The sequence below is a fragment of the Hyla sarda genome, chromosome 3, assembly GCF_029499605.1.
Source record: "Hyla sarda isolate aHylSar1 chromosome 3, aHylSar1.hap1, whole genome shotgun sequence".
Classification (NCBI taxonomy): Eukaryota; Metazoa; Chordata; class Amphibia; order Anura; family Hylidae; genus Hyla; species Hyla sarda.
In genome coordinates, this window is record NC_079191.1 from 91,875,946 (window position 1) to 91,896,034 (window position 20,089).

The 20,089-nt window shown below is 42.0% G+C and overlaps 1 protein-coding gene across 1 annotated transcript in view; it reads left to right on the plus strand.

Annotated features, from left to right (window-relative positions):
* AMER3 (APC membrane recruitment protein 3) overlaps positions 1-19,324 on the plus strand; it is a 45,515-nt gene extending 26,191 nt beyond the window's left edge. Inside the window, exons 2-3 of the mRNA XM_056564594.1 lie at positions 3,802-6,509; positions 18,689-19,324. Of these exons, the coding sequence (XP_056420569.1) occupies positions 3,818-6,509; positions 18,689-18,726 (2,730 nt within the window). The 5' untranslated portion in view covers positions 3,802-3,817 and the 3' untranslated portion in view covers positions 18,727-19,324. The remainder of the gene's footprint in view (positions 1-3,801; positions 6,510-18,688) is intronic.
* Positions 19,325-20,089: the final 765 nt, after the last annotated feature.

A 20,089-nucleotide genomic window follows, 5' to 3' on the forward strand; every position in this document is an offset into this window, starting at 1 on the left:
TGGGGTCTACACCAGCATGTTAGTGTAAAAAAAAAAATTTTTTACACCAACATGCTGGTGTTGCCCCATACTTTTCATTTTGACAAGAGGTAAAAGGGAAAAACACCCCCCAAAATTTGTAATGCAATTTCTCCCGACTACGGAGATACCCCATATGTGGGCGCAAAGTGCTCTTGGGGCGCACAACAAGGCCCAGAAGGGAGAGTGCACCATGTACATTTGAGGCGATTTGCACAGGGCTGGCTGATTGTTACAGCGGTTTTGACAAACGCAAAAAAAAAAAACCTCACATGTGACCCCATTTCGGAAACTACACCCCTCACGGAATGTAATGAGGGGTGCAGTGAGAATTTACACCCCACTGGTGTCTGACAGATCTTTGGAACAGTGGGCTGCGCAAATTAAAAATTTTGTACAGCCCACTGTTCCAAAGATCTGACAGACACCAGTGGGGGGTAAATGCTCACTGTACCCCTTGTTACGTTCCTCAAGGGGTTTAGTTTCCAAAATGGTATGCCATGTGGGGGTTATTTTGCTGTCCTGGCACCATAGGGGCTTCCTAAATGCGACATGCCCCCCGAGCAAAATTTGCTCTCAAAAAGCCAAATATGACTCCCTCTCTTATGAGCATTGTAGTTCGCCCGTAGTGCACTTCAGGTCAATTTATGGGGTACCTTCATACTCAGAAGAGATGGGGTTACAAATTTTGGGGGGTATTTTCTGCTATTAACCCTTGCAAAAATGTGAAATTTGGGGGGGAAACACACATTTTAGTGAAATTTTTTTTTTTTTTTTTTACGTATGCAAAAGGCGTGAAACCCCTGTGGGGTATTAAGGCTCACTTTATTTCTTGTTACGTTCCTCAAGGGGTCTAGTTTCCAAAATGGTATGCCATGTGGGTATTTTTTGCTGTCCTGGCACCATAGGGGCTTCCTAAATGCGACATGCCCCCGAGCAAAATTTGCTCTCAAAAAGCCAAATATGACTCCTTCTCTTCTGAGCATTGTAGTTCGTCCGTAGTACACTTCAGGTCAACTTATGGGGTACCCCCATACTCAGAAGAGATGGGGTTACAAATTTTGGGGGGTATTTTCTGCTATTAACCCTTGCATACATGTGAAATTTGGGTGGAAACACACATTTTAGTGACATTTTTAAAACATTTTTTTACATATGCAAAAGTCGTGAAACACCTGTGGGGTATTAAGGCTCACTTTATTCCTTGTTACGTTCCTCAAGGGGTCTAGTTTCCAAAATGGTATGCCATGTGGGTATTTGTTCCTGTTCTGGCACCATAGGGGCTTCCTAAATGCAACATGCCCCCCAAAAACCATTTCAGAAAAACGTACTCTCCAAAATCCCCTCGTCGCTCCTTCGCTTCTGAGCCCTCTACTGTGCCCGCCGAACACTTTACATAGACATATGAGGTATGTGCTTACTCGAGAGAAATTGGGCTACAAATATAAGTATACATTTTCTCCTTTTACCCCTTGTAAAAATTCAAAAATTGGGTCTACAAGAACATGCAAGTGTAAAAAATGAAGATTGTGAATTTTCTCCTTCACTTTGCTGCTATTCCTGTGAAACACCTAAAGGGTTAAAACGCTGACTGAATGTCATTTTGAATACTTTGGGGGGTGCAGTTTTTATAATTGGGTAATTTATGGGGTATTTCTAATATGAAGACCCTTCAAATCCACTTCAAACCTGAACTGGTCCCTGAAAAATTGTGATTTTGGAAATTTTGTGAAAAATTGGAAAATTGCTGCTGAACTTTGAAGCCCTCTGGTGTCTTCCAAAAGTAAAAAATCGTAAATTTTATGATGCAAACATAAAGTGGACATATTGTATATGTGAATAAAAAAAATAATTATTTGGAATATCCATTTTCCTTACAAGCAGAGAGCTTCAAAGTTAGAAAAATGCAAAATTTTCAATTTTTTCATCAAATTTTGGAATTTTTCACTAAGAAACGATGCAAGTATCGACAAAATTTTACCAATAACATAAAGTAGAATATGTCACGAAAAAACAATCTTGGAATCAGAATGATAGGTAAAAGCGTCTTAGAGTTATTAATGCTTAAAGTGACAGTGGTCAGATGTTCAAAAAACGCTCTGGTCCTAAGGTGTAAAATGGCCTGGTCCTTAAGGGGTTAATATTAAGTCTAGTAGGGCGCCCCCTCTGGTCGGGCCCTGCACCTTTTGGGACAGATAATTGTCTTTAGTTATAGTCAGAAACCTGTTTCCTTTATGACATTCACAGGTCTCAGTCTCCCAGTTTATATCAGGATAGTTAAAGTCCCCCATTATTATCACATCATTCTGATTTGCTGCCTTGTTTATTTGCCTCAGTAATTGATCTTCTGACTCTTCCATTATGCTTTGTGGCTTATAGCAAACCCCTATCAGAATTTTTTTTATTCTTATCTCCATATATTTCTACCCATAATGACTCCACATTATCGTTTCCCTCCACAAATATCCTCCCCTAGTGCGGCCTTCAGACTGGACTTTACATAAAGACAAACTCCTCCCCCTTTCCGTTTTGTCCAATCCTTCCTGAATAGACTATAACCCTGTATGTTGACCGCCCAGTTGCAGCTATCGTCCAACCAAGTCTCTGTTTACCCACTATGTTATAATTCTCCTCAGACATTTTAAACTCCAGTTTGTCAGTTTTATTGGTCAGACTTCTGGCATTAGTCAACAGGCAATTCAATGGTGTATGTTTTTTTTTTCTATGATGCCTATCCCTATTAACTATTCTAACCCTTCCACCCCCAGGTACATTAAAAAGTCCCCCCTTTCTATCTACAAAGTCGGCCCAGTTCTCCATGAACCCAAACCCCTCCTCCTTTAATACATTCCAAATCTTCCTAAAAATCCTGGCACTGCCAAAAGCCAAGCAGAAATGAAGTGACACATAGCTTAGCTGAGTACTTTAACCCTTTCATTTTTGCAAGTGATAGAAGTGTGGCCAACATGAACCCACCAATTAAAACTTCTGACATACTTCAAACAAGTCAAAAGTTTGTTCTAATGATTGGTATCTCTTAAAGGGGTTTTACTATGAAGGATCATCTATTTACAGGATATCGGTGGGTGCCTGACAACTGTTATCCCGACTGATCACAATATCGTGGGTCCTATGTCCTTCCAGTTGAATGGAGTATAGGTGGGACATTTATGCTGTCACTATTCATTGGGCCTGATGAAGTTTGTTAGATATAGTGATTGGTTTTGCTTATAAGGTCCATTGAGTTGAATCCAGCAGCAGCACACATGTCTGACTGCCACAGTGACACAGTGAAACTAGGTGACATAATACCCCTATTATCCTGTCCAAGCAATTGGACTCCCACTAATCAGACACATCCTGTGGATAGGTGGTGGTGTCCTTGGTGGGCAAAACCCTATTGGAAGTAGTGCTCAAAAACTATGTATAAACCCAACTAAAAGTATTCTAACAATGATATCTGACAAAGGTCTCTTGACCTTTCTTGCCTAAGGTAAAACTACCTTTAGTCCCTACCTGCTTCTTAAGTTGGCCATACAAATGAGTCTATTTTTCTTTTTTTTTAATCCATCATTCCCAACCCATATTTCTACCAAGCTCTTCTAATAGAGAAGGATCAGGCGGCCCATGCACACATAAGTATAAAGCATTAGCAAACTTTTATCTTTTGTATCTTTAGCAAGTTGTACATTTTACCAATTCATGCATATTAAAATCTATTGTATGTCATAAATATAAACAAATTGTCAAAATGTAACCTCAATTGTTTATTTTTCTCTTCAGAAATACATTTTTCAACATGGAACTAATTCGTGGCAAGACCTTTATAAAAAGTTATGCTCACCACCCACCAGAAAAGGTACCAACTGTTGTATACAAAGGAAAAAAGAATGTAGAGTTTGGAAAGAATTTCAATGACTGTGATATTCGTGGCAAGACCTTTATAAAGAATTACACTCAAAACCCTCCAGAAAAAGTACCAACATTTGAAAACAAAGAAAAAAAGAATGTACAACCTGAAAAGAGCCTTAATGAATGTGACAGCAAAAAGAATGCTGCGCTGACACACAGAATGTCTAATGGAATTTTTCCAAAGGAAGATGATAATGTCCGCGGTCCAAGGTTTATAAGAAAAAGTAAAACACATGACTGTGTTATAAGAAACGACAAGCCAGAGAAAATGACTTCTCAATCACCACAAGGTCAAATAACAAATAGTCTTAGTTCCCCAGGCCTTGTGGATGCTCAAGGTGGAAAAAGAAATGAAATAGAGGCCACCAAACAAGCATCATGTAAACAAAACATAATAGACTATAGAAACTTTGTGCCTCAGATGCCTTTTGTACCGTCTGTTGCAAAATCACTGCCAAGAAAAAGAATTTCTCTTCGAAAGTCCAAGAAAAGTTTAAAGAACATATTTAATTTAAGGAAGAATAAGCAACAAGATATAATATCAGAAGATGAGAGCCAACCAATAGTGTTTAAGATGAAACAAACTAAAACAGGTGAAAAACAACATCAACTATCTATCGGTGAGATGGCTTCGGATGAGTTCCTTCTTTACAATTGCTCAGACTGTGACATGTACATAGATTCTGTGGATTCATTGAAGGCATTGTGTGAAGATGTTGCGTCTCTAAAAAGTTTTGACTCTCTTACTGGTTGTGGAGAAATCTTTGCAGATGAAAGTGCCTCTTTTATTGATATTGAAAACAGCCGAGTAACATTTATATCTAAGACAAGTTCTATAGCTACAAGCTTTCAAGGAGGAGTAGAGCGCCTTGCCTCCCCTGCCAAATCTGAGTCTATTGACTTCTCTAGACTTTGTAGTCAGAAAAATTCATCTGCAAGAAGTCTATATACAAATGTACTTCCTGAAACCAAGATGTTGCCGGTTTGTCAAGACATAAATGAAGTAGAAACTAATAGCAGCTTCTCAAGAGATCAAGTCTCCAACTTATCCTTCAGTGATCTAACATCTTCTAATGAGAATATCCACGATGCTGAATCTCCAATGTCCACCAGTGATGAGGGGTATTATGACTCATATTCTCCAGGATTGGAAGAAGACAAAAATGTGGTTGGCAACGGTAGACCATTTCCAAGGGACAGTTATAGTGGAGATGCCCTTTATGAGTTAATTTCTGATACATGTGAAAAGAAGCCCTGGCCTAGTCAGGACTGTGACTTGCCTGCAGCTGGTCATAGTAATGATAATCCTACCTCCATATACAGCTTTTGTGTGGGATCTGAGGAAAATATGACTTCTCAACCAGTATTAGGATTTGATGGAGAAGATAGTAATGAGACCACATTGAAAGGAAGAGAATGTTTATTAAAACTGTGTGAAACTGAGCTGTCTTTAACTATTGGAATGGTTAATTGGTTAAAAAAGACAGGACAAATAACAGAAACTGATCTTAGTGATCAAAATGTCACTTGTAAACCTAAGGAACCTAAGGACATGAAGGATGGGGCAAGCAACAAAGTTGAAGAAACTGTGGAGATGTTTAAAGACAGCAAAGAAGAGAAATATTCCCATTGGGAGTTTGTTAGAACAGAACATACTGAGCATGTCAATAGCATGAAGATGGCAACAAATAAAGACTCTGTAACCAGCACATTGGCTGAAGTACCCAAATCTACAACAGATTCAGATGAGAGGGACAGTGAAAATAACTCTCCATCCATAACCCAGTTGGTCTTGTATGACCTGTCACCAAAGCAAAATATTTTAAATAACATTATTAAATATAAAAAACAATTGGAATATTCCAAACCATATGCCAATGCATTAGCTCCAATGGTTTTACTGAAAAAGTCTGATGTCAGGGATGGCTCTCTTTTTGTAAATCATCTAGATTCCTTGCAGCCCGTGGATTTTCAATGTCTTATATACGCTATTTATAAAAATAATAGCTGGTTAGCAGACTTTCTGGAGAAGTGCACTGCCAACATTCCACCACTGCAAGTATTTTTTGGCAACGAGTGGGTATTTCATTGTACACGACCTTATGAAATTGGTCAAAATATCAAGAACATGGTAGAAAATCCTAGGCCTTTTCAACACATTTTAGGTTGCACAACTGATAACAGAGTAAATAAGAAAAACCTGATAACATATACCAATGAATCACAACAGACAAACTCCATATGTAGGAAAAGAATAGACCATGATCAACAATGCATAATAAAAACATCAAGGCTGCTTCCAAAGGACACTCAAGACTCCAAGGATATGAGTAAACCTGGATTCCTACCTCTTTTTAAATCAACCTGTTCATCAGTCATCTCTCGTTGTTCATCAGTATTATACAAAGTTCACAACTCTGAAGATGCAATAATATTTATTAATACAAGAAAGTACAACCCGTTACCTAATAGTACTGAAGAGCTTACACAAGATTCAACAGCGTCATCGCTAGACTACTCTAAATACACAGAGGATGGTTTTCTGTCTATCACTTCTACATCATTTACTAGGGAAAATGGTGAGTATACTTAAGAGCAGCGTTTTTTTTAATGCTGTGCATCAGTAAATTAGTATGCCACGTATTACTAGGGGTGCCACAGAAGCTATGGCACTGGAGGCATGCGACCGCCACTATCCCTGGGTCCCTGCTACATGCAAAGAGTTATGCCCTGGAACGTCCGGCTGTTTGACAGCCATCTCCTATGTAGGGATGGAGGGAGGCTAATGTATACATTTTTGTTGGGGGAAGGGGTGGTAATGTTGGTAATCAGTACAGTACACATTGCTATTAAGGGTCTTGTAATCAGTGTAAATAGCTATCCATGGTGTGTGTGGAATCAATGCACATTGCTATTGTGGGGGTGGCAGGGGAGAGGGTTGTGGAATCAGTGAATGTTGCGATCCATGGGGGACTGGGGGGGCATGAAAAATCAGTGTGTATTACTATCCCCAGGAAGGGGGTGTGCCTCGTGGTAAAAAAAATTAGAGACTGCAATGAACCTCTGGATCTCTATTGGGCTTGACCTAGAGGGAACCTGTCACCATAAAAATACTGTCCAATCTACAGGCACCATGTTATACAGAAAGAGGAGCAATTTGATATATAGTTTAGTATAAAGATATTTAGTATAACTAATTGATTTAAATCACTACTAAGGAGGCAAGAGGATGGTCTCCAAGACTTCAAAATGGGCTGTTAATCATTTATTACGACCACCTGGACTGGTAAGGCCCCACTGAGAAGAGATTTAAAGGAACACATGATTAGTTCTATTAAATCTTTTCCCAGAAAACTATATATCAATCCGCTCTTCCTTTTCTATAACATGACAGAGAAACAGGTGACAGAGAAATCAGAGGACCAGTACAGAATCTGCAGGTACAAACAGTTCTGGGGAGGCAGTGTCACACACAGTTGATGGGACCCGATTGAAACATATACTGTAGCAACACAAGGTCAAGACAGGGTGGGTCAGGGAGGGTTTTCCGGGACTATATGGTTGATGGCCTATCCAGAGAATGAAGTAAATGGGAGCTGAGTTGTGGTTAGCCTTTGTCACCACTATACAATGAATGGCACAGGGCCCTATCCCTTTTCATGTGCGGCATCGAATACCTAATTGGCTGGGTACCAACACCCAGCACCCCCATCAATCAGTGACTGATGGCCTATCATGGCCATCAACCATATGGTCTCAGAAAATACCTTTATTGAGTAGACAGGGCATCAAGTAAAAACACACCTTTGCAATAAACAGAAGTCAGACAACTTATTTCTCATGCAACAGGCAGGTGCAACTTATCTACCTCTAACAAACCATACATCCGGTTTTTACATCTGGTATTCCCCCCCCGACATGAATTGTCACCAAATGGATGCACACCACCACCTGAGCAACCAGGTTCATGCATACTTAAGCTGTACCCTTTCCCTGAAATACACCATGAGCTCAGATCCCATGGACTTATGGGTCACTAGATTAGACCATTGGCCTGCACTTGCCCAGTTTGCCATGGGTGTTTTTGTCCTCCTTCCAGTGTAACATCAGAGAGAGTGACCAGCACAGCAGGCTTCATAGTCACTCCAGTCAACAAAGCTACTCTGCCAATCCACTTAACCATAAAATCACTTTACAATTTGCAATGTTATACAGAGCTTTAAATCTGTTAGGCAGTGTTATACACATGTTTTAAGTAAAATTTGTTTTCTGCAAACCAAACATTTTCGAAAAGTTCTGTGAGCCCAGCGAACTGCAGTTTTGAAAAGCTTGCTCAACTCTAGAGGTTAGAATAAAAATAAATAGCGCCTCACAATATCACCTGCTGACCACGCGAATCGGTTCTATCTTCCCCTTCTTCAAGGCACATGTATATGCTTAAAGGGGTGCTCTGGGGAAGTAAAAAAAAAAAATAGAAATGGCCCAAAGACACCACAATACCTTTTCTGTGTCCTCTATAGTTATCCTTGTGATTTTTCCAGCTCTTGTGGCCTCTGTTGTCTCCTGAATATTATTTTTCCTTGCTTGCCCCAGATTACAACTTCCAGCGGTCAGTGAAGCTCTGTGTAATGGCTGCCAGCCAATTGCTTTTACTATCTGTGTGCAAGCTGTGTTGTTGTTAACACAGTCAACAGCACAAACTGTACAAGTCTTTTCTTTCAAACTATCCTCCCCCCCAGCAATATGTCATGGTATGCTCTGACTGGCAGCAGTCAGTGATTAGATCTACAGCAGGTTGAAGAGCAGTGTTATGAGTTGTGACTGAGAATCTTCACATGAGACACTGGGTTTCTCTGCCAACAAGTTACTCACACAGTGAGGGGAGGTATGGCTGTGAAGCTGGACCCCTAGACAAGACAAAAATCATGTGGTGTTTGTCTTCCAGGGGGGTGGGGGCTGCTCTCAGTGAGGGCTTTGCACAAAGACAAGGTGGATCTGATAATGATGTCTTTCTCTCACTCCCTGCATGTAAGTGACAGCTGAAAGAGGGAAACTGCTCTATATAGCTAATGAATGATATTTAGACAAATAAATTGGTTGGTGAGAGAGAAAGGATGGGCTGTGGTTTTAGTTCCCCGGAGTACCCCTTTAATAGGTCTGATATGCATGGCATTCGGGTAATATTGTGAACCACTATACGTTGTTATGCTGACCACATGTTAATTGTTTATTTGATAAAGGACACATTTTTATGGGAGAAGTAATGGATTAACTGTCAGTCTTGAGCACTAATGAGGATCTCTGTGTACCTCTACATATTTTGGTACACTATAGATATATAGTACATAGTACTTTATATGGAAGAGTAACAGTTATCTGGTCCATCTTCCATAAAGACCTTCCATCTCTACAGTAGTATTCTGGAGCTCAGAGTGACCATTGAGATCTTAGCCTTGTCTGTCTCCCCAAATGCTGTTCCTCAACGCAATCGCTTCTCAGACATCTACAAACAACCCCATTGACTTTAAAGCTTTGAAGTGTTAGGGGAGTGCCTTCCAAATCATATCCAGTTTTTCAGATAAACACATGTGGCTTCAAATAAAATTTTAGAATAATCTTAAATAAATGGAAACAGGATGAATCTGAACTAATCTTTAAGTTTCATAGCATACTTATGATGTTATGTAAATGTTATATTTCAGTTTGCTATTTTTTATAAATTAGCATACTTTTCTATAAACATATCACTTATAGATTATTATCCATTTTAGAATAAGGTTTCTTGATCTTCGTGTTCACATTCCTCAAGGGACATTATACCATCATCCAATAGAGTCAATAAAACTTATAAACCTGTACTGGGTTAAATGTGGAGTAACCAGGGGCACCTCTAGCATGAAGCCAGTTGAAGGACTTGTCTCAGGTGGCACCAAGTAGTGTAAGATTAGGGGAGCACTGAAGATTACATAAAAAAACCTGTTCCAGGACTTGCAGGCTTGACTCTTCTCAAGATTGGCAAGCATAACACATCCTGTGCTGCTTTGCTCACAAACTTAAAATTCCAGATAAATGCTATGGATGTAGGCTTCAGATTTTGGTCTAATTAGTTGGGGATATACCTGCCTGCTGGGGGAGTTACCTACCTAATAGGGGACATACAGTCCTACTAGGGAAAACTGCCATGCTAATGGGAGACATACCGGCCTAATAGGAAACATACCTGCATAAAGTAGGAACTACCTGACTACTGGGGGACATACCAGCCTACAGGGGAAACTATCTACCTAGTAGGGGACATACCTGCCTACTGGAAGGGCTACCTGTCTAATAGGACATACCTGCCTATGGGGGAAACTACCTACGTAATAGGGGATTTACATGCCTATGTGGGGAAGCAACACACCTACTGGGGGAACTACCTACCTGATAGGGGACACACCTGCCTCCTGAGGAAACTACCTACCTAATAGATGACACACCTGTCTACTTTGGGAACTACCTGAGTGATAGCAGACATCCATGCTTACTGGGAAAAATTGCTGCCTAAAAGAGACATACCTTCCTACCGGGGACATACCTGCCTAATAGGGTAATAAATCCTATGGAAGAAGCGGGATTCCACATATCCAATAGTATGAAAAAAAAGTGATGCATTTATTCTCACACTATTGGATTTGTGGAGTGGTGCTTCTTCCATAGGATGTATTGCTTAACTCTGGATCATAGGTCAGATCCCAAAACTGTGCACCCACTGTGGATTATTAAAGGAGATCTGCAGGAGTATATAACTTATCCCCTATCCGGAGTATAGGGGATAAGTGTTTGATCGCGGAGGGTCCAACCGCTGGGACCCCCGTGATCTCCCATACCGGGACCGGGCACTGCCGGAGCTCTGTGTGGCTAGTTCGACAGACATGCTCTATGGGAGAGGCCGGGATGCACGAACACTGCATCACCGCCTGTTCTATAGACATACATGGAGGGGGCGTGTCGGCGGCGGCATCATACTGCGTCCAACATCCCTCCTGCACGGGCAGAACCACAACAGAGCCAGTGCATCACACAGGAGATTGTGGGGGGTCCCAACGGTTGGACCCCCCCATGATCAAACATTTATCCACTATCCCCCTTAAGTACTCAGCGTTTTTCAGTTTTAGAATTTTCGCTGTTCTTTCCTTACCTTTTAAAAATCATTAACCTTTCTATTTTCCACCTAAAAATCCATGTGAGGGATAATTTTTTGCGCCACCAATTCTACTTTGTAATGACATCAGTCCTTTTACCCAAAAAATGTACATTGAAACAAAAAAAATCATTGTGCAACAAAATTTAAGAAAAAACGCCATTTCGTAACTTTTGGGGGCTTCCGTTTATACGCAATACATTTTTCGGTAAAAATGACACCGTATCTTTATTCTGTAGGTCCATACGAATAAAATGATGAGCTACTTATATAGGTTTGATTTTGTCGTACTTCTGGAAAAAATCATAACTACATGCACGAAAATGTATACATTTAAAAATGTCCTCTTCTGACTCCTATAATTTTTTTATTCTTCCACATACGGGGATGTTCGAGGGCTAATGTTTTGTGCTGTGATCTGAAGTTTTTATTGGTACAAATTTTTTTTTTGACCGGACTTATTGATAAATTTTTTTATGGTAAAAAAAGTTACCAAAAATACGCTATTTTGGACTTTTGAATTTTTTTACGTGTATGCCATTGACCGTGCAGTTTAATTAATTACATATTTTTATAGTTTGTAGTTTGGACATTTACGCACGTGACAATACCACTTATGTTTATATTAATCTTTATTTACATAGTTGTTTTTTAAATGGGAAAAGGGGGGTGATTCAAACTTTTATTAGGCAATGGGTTAAATCACATTTATTTAAAAAAAAATGTAACTTTTTTTTGCAATGTTATAGCTCCCATAGGGAAGTATAACATGCAGTATATTGATTGCCAGCACTGATCAATGCTATGCCATAGCATTGAATTGATCAGTGTTATCGGCGGTTGATTGCTCAAGCCTGGATCTCAGGCTTGGAGCAATTAATCACCGATCAGATGCACAGGAGGCAGGTAAGGGACCCTCCTGATGTGTCCTAGCTAATCGGGACACCGTGGTTTCACTGCGGTGGTCCCGATCAGCCTGACTGAGAAGCCAGGAAAGCATTTTTTTTACTTTAGACACGGCGATCAACTTTGATCGCCACGTCTAAAGGGTTAATAGCGCACGTCACCGTGATCTGTATACTATAGTTGTAATATTACAGTGATAATATTTGCTTCTTGCATAATGGTATTATTGGCGATTGTCATATTATCTATCTCCAAAACAGTATAGCTATAGGACAATTATACTGTATACCTCTAAATAATAGTCAATCAGTATGTATGCTTTTTTTTAAATGTATTTATTTAGTTTTTTTGTTTACCCAAAGCTGCATTTATCATCTCCTGAGGTTATAATACCTACTGTATACATTCAGCAGCAGGGACGTGAACAGACATTTTGGAGGGCAGGGGCTCAAATCAAAAAAGGGCACTATGAAAAATAGCGTATTTTTTATACCAGAATTTTTTTTATAAAAAGCGATCAAAACAAGAATGGTACCGATAAAAACTTCAGATCACGGTGCAAAAAATTAGCTCTCATACCGCCCTGTATGCAGAAAAATAAAGTTATAGGTGTCAGAAGATGACAATTTTAAACATAAATTTTGGTGCATGTAGATATATTTTTTTCAAAGTAGAAAAATAAAATAAAACCTATATAAATTAGGTTTCCTTGTAACCGTATGGACCTACAGAATAAAAATAAAGTGTAATTTTTACTGAAAAGTGCACTGTGTAGAATCAGAAGCCCCCAAAAGTTACAAAATTGCTGTTTTGTTGTTTAAATTTTGCCCCACAAATATTTTTCTGGTTTTGCCATAGAGTTTGTATTGAAATAATTGAAGTCATTACAAAGTACGATTTCTGATGCAAAAAACAAGCCCTTATATGGGTATATAGGTGGAAAATTGAAAACGTTATGATTTTTCGAATGTGAGGAGGAAAACACGAACTAGTGCTGGGCGGTAAACCGGTATGAACCGGATACCGTTTTTTTTTCTCCCATGGTATGGATTTTTGCCCATACCGCTATACCGGTCGGGCCCGTCCCCCACCCTCCGGATGAATTGTAGAGCCCAGCGCGGTGCCCTCACTTGTCCCGGTGTGCTTCTGTGTCCCCCCGTTGCACCTGTCAGCCAGTGTCCCCGCGAGCATGATCAATCCCCACCGCTAGCGGGATCCATGTGCCCACTAGCGGTGTCACAAGAATGCCTCCCGCGAACGCTACCATCACCGCTAGCGGGGTCCCAGTGCCCACTAGCGGTGTCACAAGAATGCCTCCCGCGATCGCTACCATCACCGCTAGCGGGGTCCCTGTGCCCACTAGCGGTGTCACAAGAATGCCGAGCGCGAGCGCGGCTCTGTTCCCCGTCCCTGTCAGCTCTCAGGGTACAGGAACAGATTTAAAAGCCTTGCGCGCAGCTAACGTAGTACTGCGCATGCGCAGTACTACGCATATAGCGTAGGGCTAACGCTAGGCTCCTAGCGCTGCCTACGTTAGCCCTACACTATCTGCGTAGTGCTGCGCCTGCGCAGTACTACGTTAGCTGCGCGCGAGGCTTTTAAATCTGTTCCCTTACCCTGAGAGCTGACAGGGACAGGGAACAGAGCCGCGCTCGCTCTCGGCATTCTTGTGACACCGCTAGTGGGCACAGGGACCCCGGTATCGGTGATGGTAGCGATCGCGCTCGGCATTCTTGTGACACCGCTAGTGGGCACAGTGACCCCGCTAGCGGTGATGGTAGCGATCGTGCTCAAGGGAGGCATTCTTGTGACACCGCTAGTGGGCACAGGGACCCCGCCAGCAGTGATTGTAGCGATCGTGCTCTCGGGGGCCACATTTGACACCGCTAGTGGGCACAGGGACCCCGCTAGCGATGATGGTAGCGATCGCGGGAGGCATTCTTGTGACACTGCTAGTGGGCACAGGGACCCCTCTAGCAGTAATGGTAGCGATTGCGCTCGCAGGGGGCACATTTGACACCGCTAGTGGGCACAGGGACCCCGCTAGCGGTGATGGTAGCGATCACGCTCAAGGGAGGCATTCTTGTGACACCGCTAGTGGGCACAGGGACCCCGCTAGCAGTGATGGTAGCGATTGTGCTCACGGAAGGCATTCTTGTGACACTGCTAGTGGGCACAGGGACCCCGCTAGCAGTGATGGTAGCGATCGTGCTTGCGGGGGCCACATTTGACACCGCTAGTGGGCACAGGGACCCCGCTAGCGATGATGGTAGCGATCGCGGGAGGCATTCTTGTGACACTGCTAGTGGGCACAGGGACCCCTCTAGCAGTAATGGTAGCGATTGCGCTCGCAGGGGGCACATTTGACACCGCTAGTGGGCACAGGGACCCCGCTAGCGGTGATGGTAGCGATCACGCTCAAGGGAGGCATTCTTGTGACACCGCTAGTGGGCACAGGGACCCCGCTAGCAGTGATGGTAGCGATTGTGCTCACGGAAGGCATTCTTGTGACACTGCTAGTGGGCACAGGGACCCCGCTAGCAGTGATGGTAGCGATCGTGCTCGCGGGGGCCACATTTGACACCGCTAGTGGGCACAGGGACCCCGCTAGCGATGATGGTAGTGATCGCGCTCACGGGAGGCATTCTTGTGACACCGCTAGTGGGCACAGGGACCCCGCTAACAGTGATGGTAGTGATCGCGCTCACGGGAGGCATTCTTGTGACACCGCTAGTGGGCACAGGGACCCCTCTAGCAGTGATGGTAGCGATTGCGCTCGCAGGGGGCACATGTGACACCGCTAGTGGGGGGGGGGGGGATGGGACAGGGGGGGGGGGATGGGACAGGCGGTAATACTGTGATGCCGCGATAATAAAAAAAATACCGTGATATTCATTTTACATTTTAGGCCATACCGCCCAGCACTAACACGAACGAGAAAATAATTACTTCTGTAGTTCTATTTTTATTTTATTTTCTTCTGGGAATGTTTGATTCAGAGTTTCCCAACCAGGGTGCCTTCAGCTGTTGCAAAACTCCCAGCATGCCTGAACAGCCAATGGTAGTCTGGGCATGCTGGGAGTTGTAGTTTTGCAACAGCTGGAGAAACCCTGGTTGGGAAACACTGGTTTGGTTATAGGCCATTATATGCTTGATCTCCTCAAAATCAACCCCCTCCCCGGCTCCACCCAAAAATAGCTCAACTACAACCACCAGTATGTAAAGGAAAATAGCACTACTACAACCACTAGTATGTAAAGGAATATAGCTCTACTACAACCACCAGTATGTAAAGGAACATATCACTACTACAACCACCAGTATGTAAAGGAACATAGCACTACTACAACCACCAGTATGTACAGGAACATAGCTCTACTACAACCACCAGTATGTAAAGGAACATAGCTCTACTACAACCACCAGAATGTAAAGGAACATAGCTCTACTACAACCACCAGTATGTAAAGGAACATAGCCCTACTACAACCACCAGTATGTAAAGGAACATAGCTCTACTACAACCACCAGTATGTAAAGGAACATAGCATGACTACAACCACAAGTATGTAAAGGAACATAGCACTACTACAACCACCAGTATGTAAAGGAACATAGCTCTACTACAACCACCAGTATGTAAAGGAACATAGAACTACTACAGCCACCAGTATGTAAAGAAACATAGCACTACTACAACCACCAGTATGTAAAGGAACATAGCTCTACTACAACCAGCAATATGTAAAGGAACATAGCACTACTACAACCAGTAGTATGTAAAGGAACATAGAACTACTACAACCACCAGTATGTAAAGGAACATAGCACTACTACAACCACCAGTATGTAAAGGAACATAGAACTACTACAACCACCAGTATGTAAAGGAACATAGCACTACTACAACCACCAGTATGTAAAGGAACATAGCTCTACTACAACCAGCAGTATGTAAAGGAACATAGCACTACTACAACCAGCAGTATGTAAAGAAACATAGAACTACTACAACCACCAGTATGTAAAGGAACATAGCACTACTACAACCACCAGTATGTAAAGGAACATAGCACTACTACAACCACCAGTATGTAAAGGAACATAGCTCTACTACAACCACCAGTATGTAAAGGAACATAGCTCTACTACAACGACCAGTATGTAAAGGAACATAGCTCTACTACAACCACCAGTATGTAAAGGAACATAGCATGACTACAACCACAAGTATGTAAAGGAACATAGCACTACTACAACCACCAGTATGTAAAGGAACATAGCTCTACTACAACCACCAGTATGTAAAGGAACATAGAACTACTACAGCCACCAGTATGTAAAGAAACATAGCTCTACTACAACCACCAGTATGTAAAGGAACATAGCTCTACTACAACCAGCAGTATGTAAAGGAACATAGCACTACTACAACCAGCAGTATGTAAAGAAACATAGAACTACTACAACCACCAGTATGTAAAGGAACATAGCACTACTACAACCACCAGTATGTAAAGGAACATAGAACTACTACAACCACCAGTATGTAAAGGAACATAGCACTACTACAACCACCAGTATGTAAAGGAACATAGCACTACTACAACCACCAGTATGTAAAGGAACATAGCTCTACTACAACCACCAGTATGTAAAGGAACATAGCTCTACTACAACGACCAGTATGTAAAGGAACATAGCTCTACTACAACCACCAGTATGTAAAGGAACATAGCTCTACTACAACCACCAGTATGAAAAGGAACATAGCTCTACTACAACCACCAGTTTGTAAAGGAACATAGAACTACTACAACCACCAGTAGTATGTCCCGGGTGTCGGGTGATAGGAGTCCCACATCACTGAATATAAATATGTATGTGTGTGTGTGTGTGTTTCCCAACCAGAGTGCTTTCAGTAGTTGCAACAGCTGGAGGCACTCTGGTTGTGAGACAATGATAAATACACACACATGCATAAATCAGTGTTTCACAACCAGGGTGACTCTAGCTGTTGCAAAACTACAACTCCCAGCATGCCCGGACAGCCTATACAGCTGGCCGCACCCTGGTTGGGAAACACTGATTACAGACAAATATAAAAACTTAGATACAAACATAAGTGTACTTCAGGGGCGCCATGCGATTTGCAACCACCACTGCGATAAGTACTGTATCAATCCTGAATATCAATTCCTATAGATCACCTGGGTGACCAAAAAAAAAATATATATATTTCCCATATATCCCAAAGTTTTATTATTAATTATTAACATTATGTGTGTTAATAATTAATAATAAAGCTTTGGGATATATGGGAAATTGTTTTTTTTTTTGATCACCCAGGTGATCTATAGGAATTGATATTGAGCATTAACCCGCCATATATTGGTCTTTGTTTGGCTGTATCAATCCTGGGCCTTGTTGGCCTAGTGACAGATACAGCACTGCATATAACATACATAAAATACTATACATATACACACTTACATACACATACTCACACATATACCACACATGTGTATATACATGCAGTACATACACACCACACTATACACAAAGGCTAATAAGTAACAGACATTACACACACATGTTCACACAATACATCTGCATACACATTACACACACATGTTCACACAATACATCTGCATACACATTACACACACATGTTCACACAATACATCTGCATACACATTACACACACATGTTCACACAATACATTTGCATACACATTACACACACATGTTCACACAATACATCTGCATACACATTACACACATGTTCACACAATACATCTGCACTCACTTTTATAGGAAGCTGGCTGGGCGCAGGGAATACTTCAGTAAATGGATGTTCAGGCAGGACTCAGCAACAGGAGGAGGAAGATGGAGGAGCTGGGGAGGTGGGGGGGGGGGTTGTTAAAGGAACCAAGCATCTCCAAGAGTGCCAGCGCTATACCAGTGACCCCTGCAGAGAGGCTCACTTCTAAATGAAGGGCAGGGAGATGCTCAGCTAAAGGGCAGGGGCTGGGCAGGGCAGGGGCTGAAGCCCCCTTTGAACCCTATGTGTGCACGTCCCTGTTCAGCAGTGGGTCTTTGTGTACAACTTATTTAGCCCTAAGGCTACATAAGCATGGTCTGTTAATCATAGTCCATAAATAAGTTGCCAACAAAAAAATTTCTGGGCACAAACCAAATAAAATTTGAATAGGTTTTTACTTGGAATTCCATTAAAAATTTAGGCATACAGTCCATAAATTTGGTACACAAAATGGCGCCAATCTATTTCAAGCAAGTAGTTGCTTTCACTCATTAATCAGGGCCTACTCATTACTCAGTAGATTACTGACGGAGAAGGCTAATATTGCCCTGTGTTATAGGTCCAAAGATCAAATGACGAACGATTAAATACTTCTTTGTTGCCCGATCAATCTTGTTGTATATGCAGATTTAAAAATCATTGCTAGACGGCATCCCGTTGGCTAGTGTAAGCATGGGCCGAGTGGCCCTGTCCATAGAATAACTGAGCTGTGTACAGGCTCCTTAAACATGCGCTGATAGATATATATAGAGAGCGCCTTTCTATCATTCACCACAGGCAGCAGAGAGGATCGATTCACCTCTAAGACTAACAAAAAATAATTAAATCCTTTTTTTTTTCTTACAGGATTATTAATAACCAAAAACAAGAAGTGGAGTATTTGAAAACCCTCAAGCAGAGAAGCCAACCTCTGTGGGATGTACATATTTCATGATTATGCTGAGTGATTCTGCGGTGCAAAAAATATTATAAGTGTACCTGTCGTCAACAAAATCTTTTTAAATAATGTAGATAATATTATTAAATGTATATTTGTGATATACATTGGTTAAAAAAATGTGTATATTTCTTGGTGAAAAAATACTGAGGGACATTTATCAATGTTTGCTTATGTATTCTTTTTGTTTAGTAATTTTTTCCTTACTTTTTTTTTTGCTTATGTGTGACTTATTTATCAACTGCTTTCAGCCTGTTGATAATTTTCTTTCACGTAAGCAATTTTTCCTTTTTTACTTTGGTAGTATCTTTTTCTGCTCCATGTTTGAGCTGGAGTAAATGTAGTCAATTTTTAACCCTGTTGTGACTTTCTTTTGCGCAGTTGCGACAAAAATGTTGCACGAAAAATTGCGTAGTCGCAGTTGCGACAATTTTGCGACAATTATAGTAAAGAAAACCTGACTAAACCCGTTGATAAATGTCCATAACTGTCCCTGCAGTTATTGCCTGTGTGTCTCTATGAGGAGACCAAATACAGGAAGTAAGGGCAGGACAAGCAGGGATCTGTGCACTGAGGACAAGCAGGGCTCTGTGCACTGAGGACAAGCAGGGCTCTGTACACTGAGGACAAGCAGGGCTCTGCACACTGAGGACAAGCAGGGCTCTTTACACTGAGGACAAGCAGGGCTCTGTACACTGAGGAAAAGCAGGGCTCTGTACACCGAGGACAAGCAGGGCTCTGTACACCGAGGACAAGCAGGGCTCTGTGCAGGCTCCTGGCTTGTCAATCATCCTGATGTGTGAGCCGGGAGTGTGTCACAGGGCCTCTGTGCACACAGTTCTGCTTGTCCTAAGTGCACAGAGCCCCGGTTGTCCTCAGTGTCCAGAGCCCTGCTTGTCCTCAGTGCACTGAGCACTGCTTGTCCTCAGTGTACAGAGCCCTGCTTGTCCTCAGTGTGCAGAGCCCTGCTTGTCCTCAGTGCACAAAGCCCTGCTTGCCCTCAGTGGACAGAGCCCTGCTTGTCCTCAGTGTACAGAGCCCTGCTTGTCCTCAGTGTACAGAGCCCTGCTTGTCCTCAGTGTACAAAGCCCTGCTTGTCCTCAGTGTACAGAGCCCTGCTTGTCCTCAGTGTACGGATCCCTGCTTGTCCACCCTCACTTCCTGTATTTAGACTCCTCACAGAGACACACAGGCAATAGCTGCAGGGACAAAAATATACACATTTGTCAGCCAATGTATATTACAAATATACATATAGGCCCTGTTTTACTATTGTAAACCCAACATGTTTTGTTGGGTTGTGCGCCAGG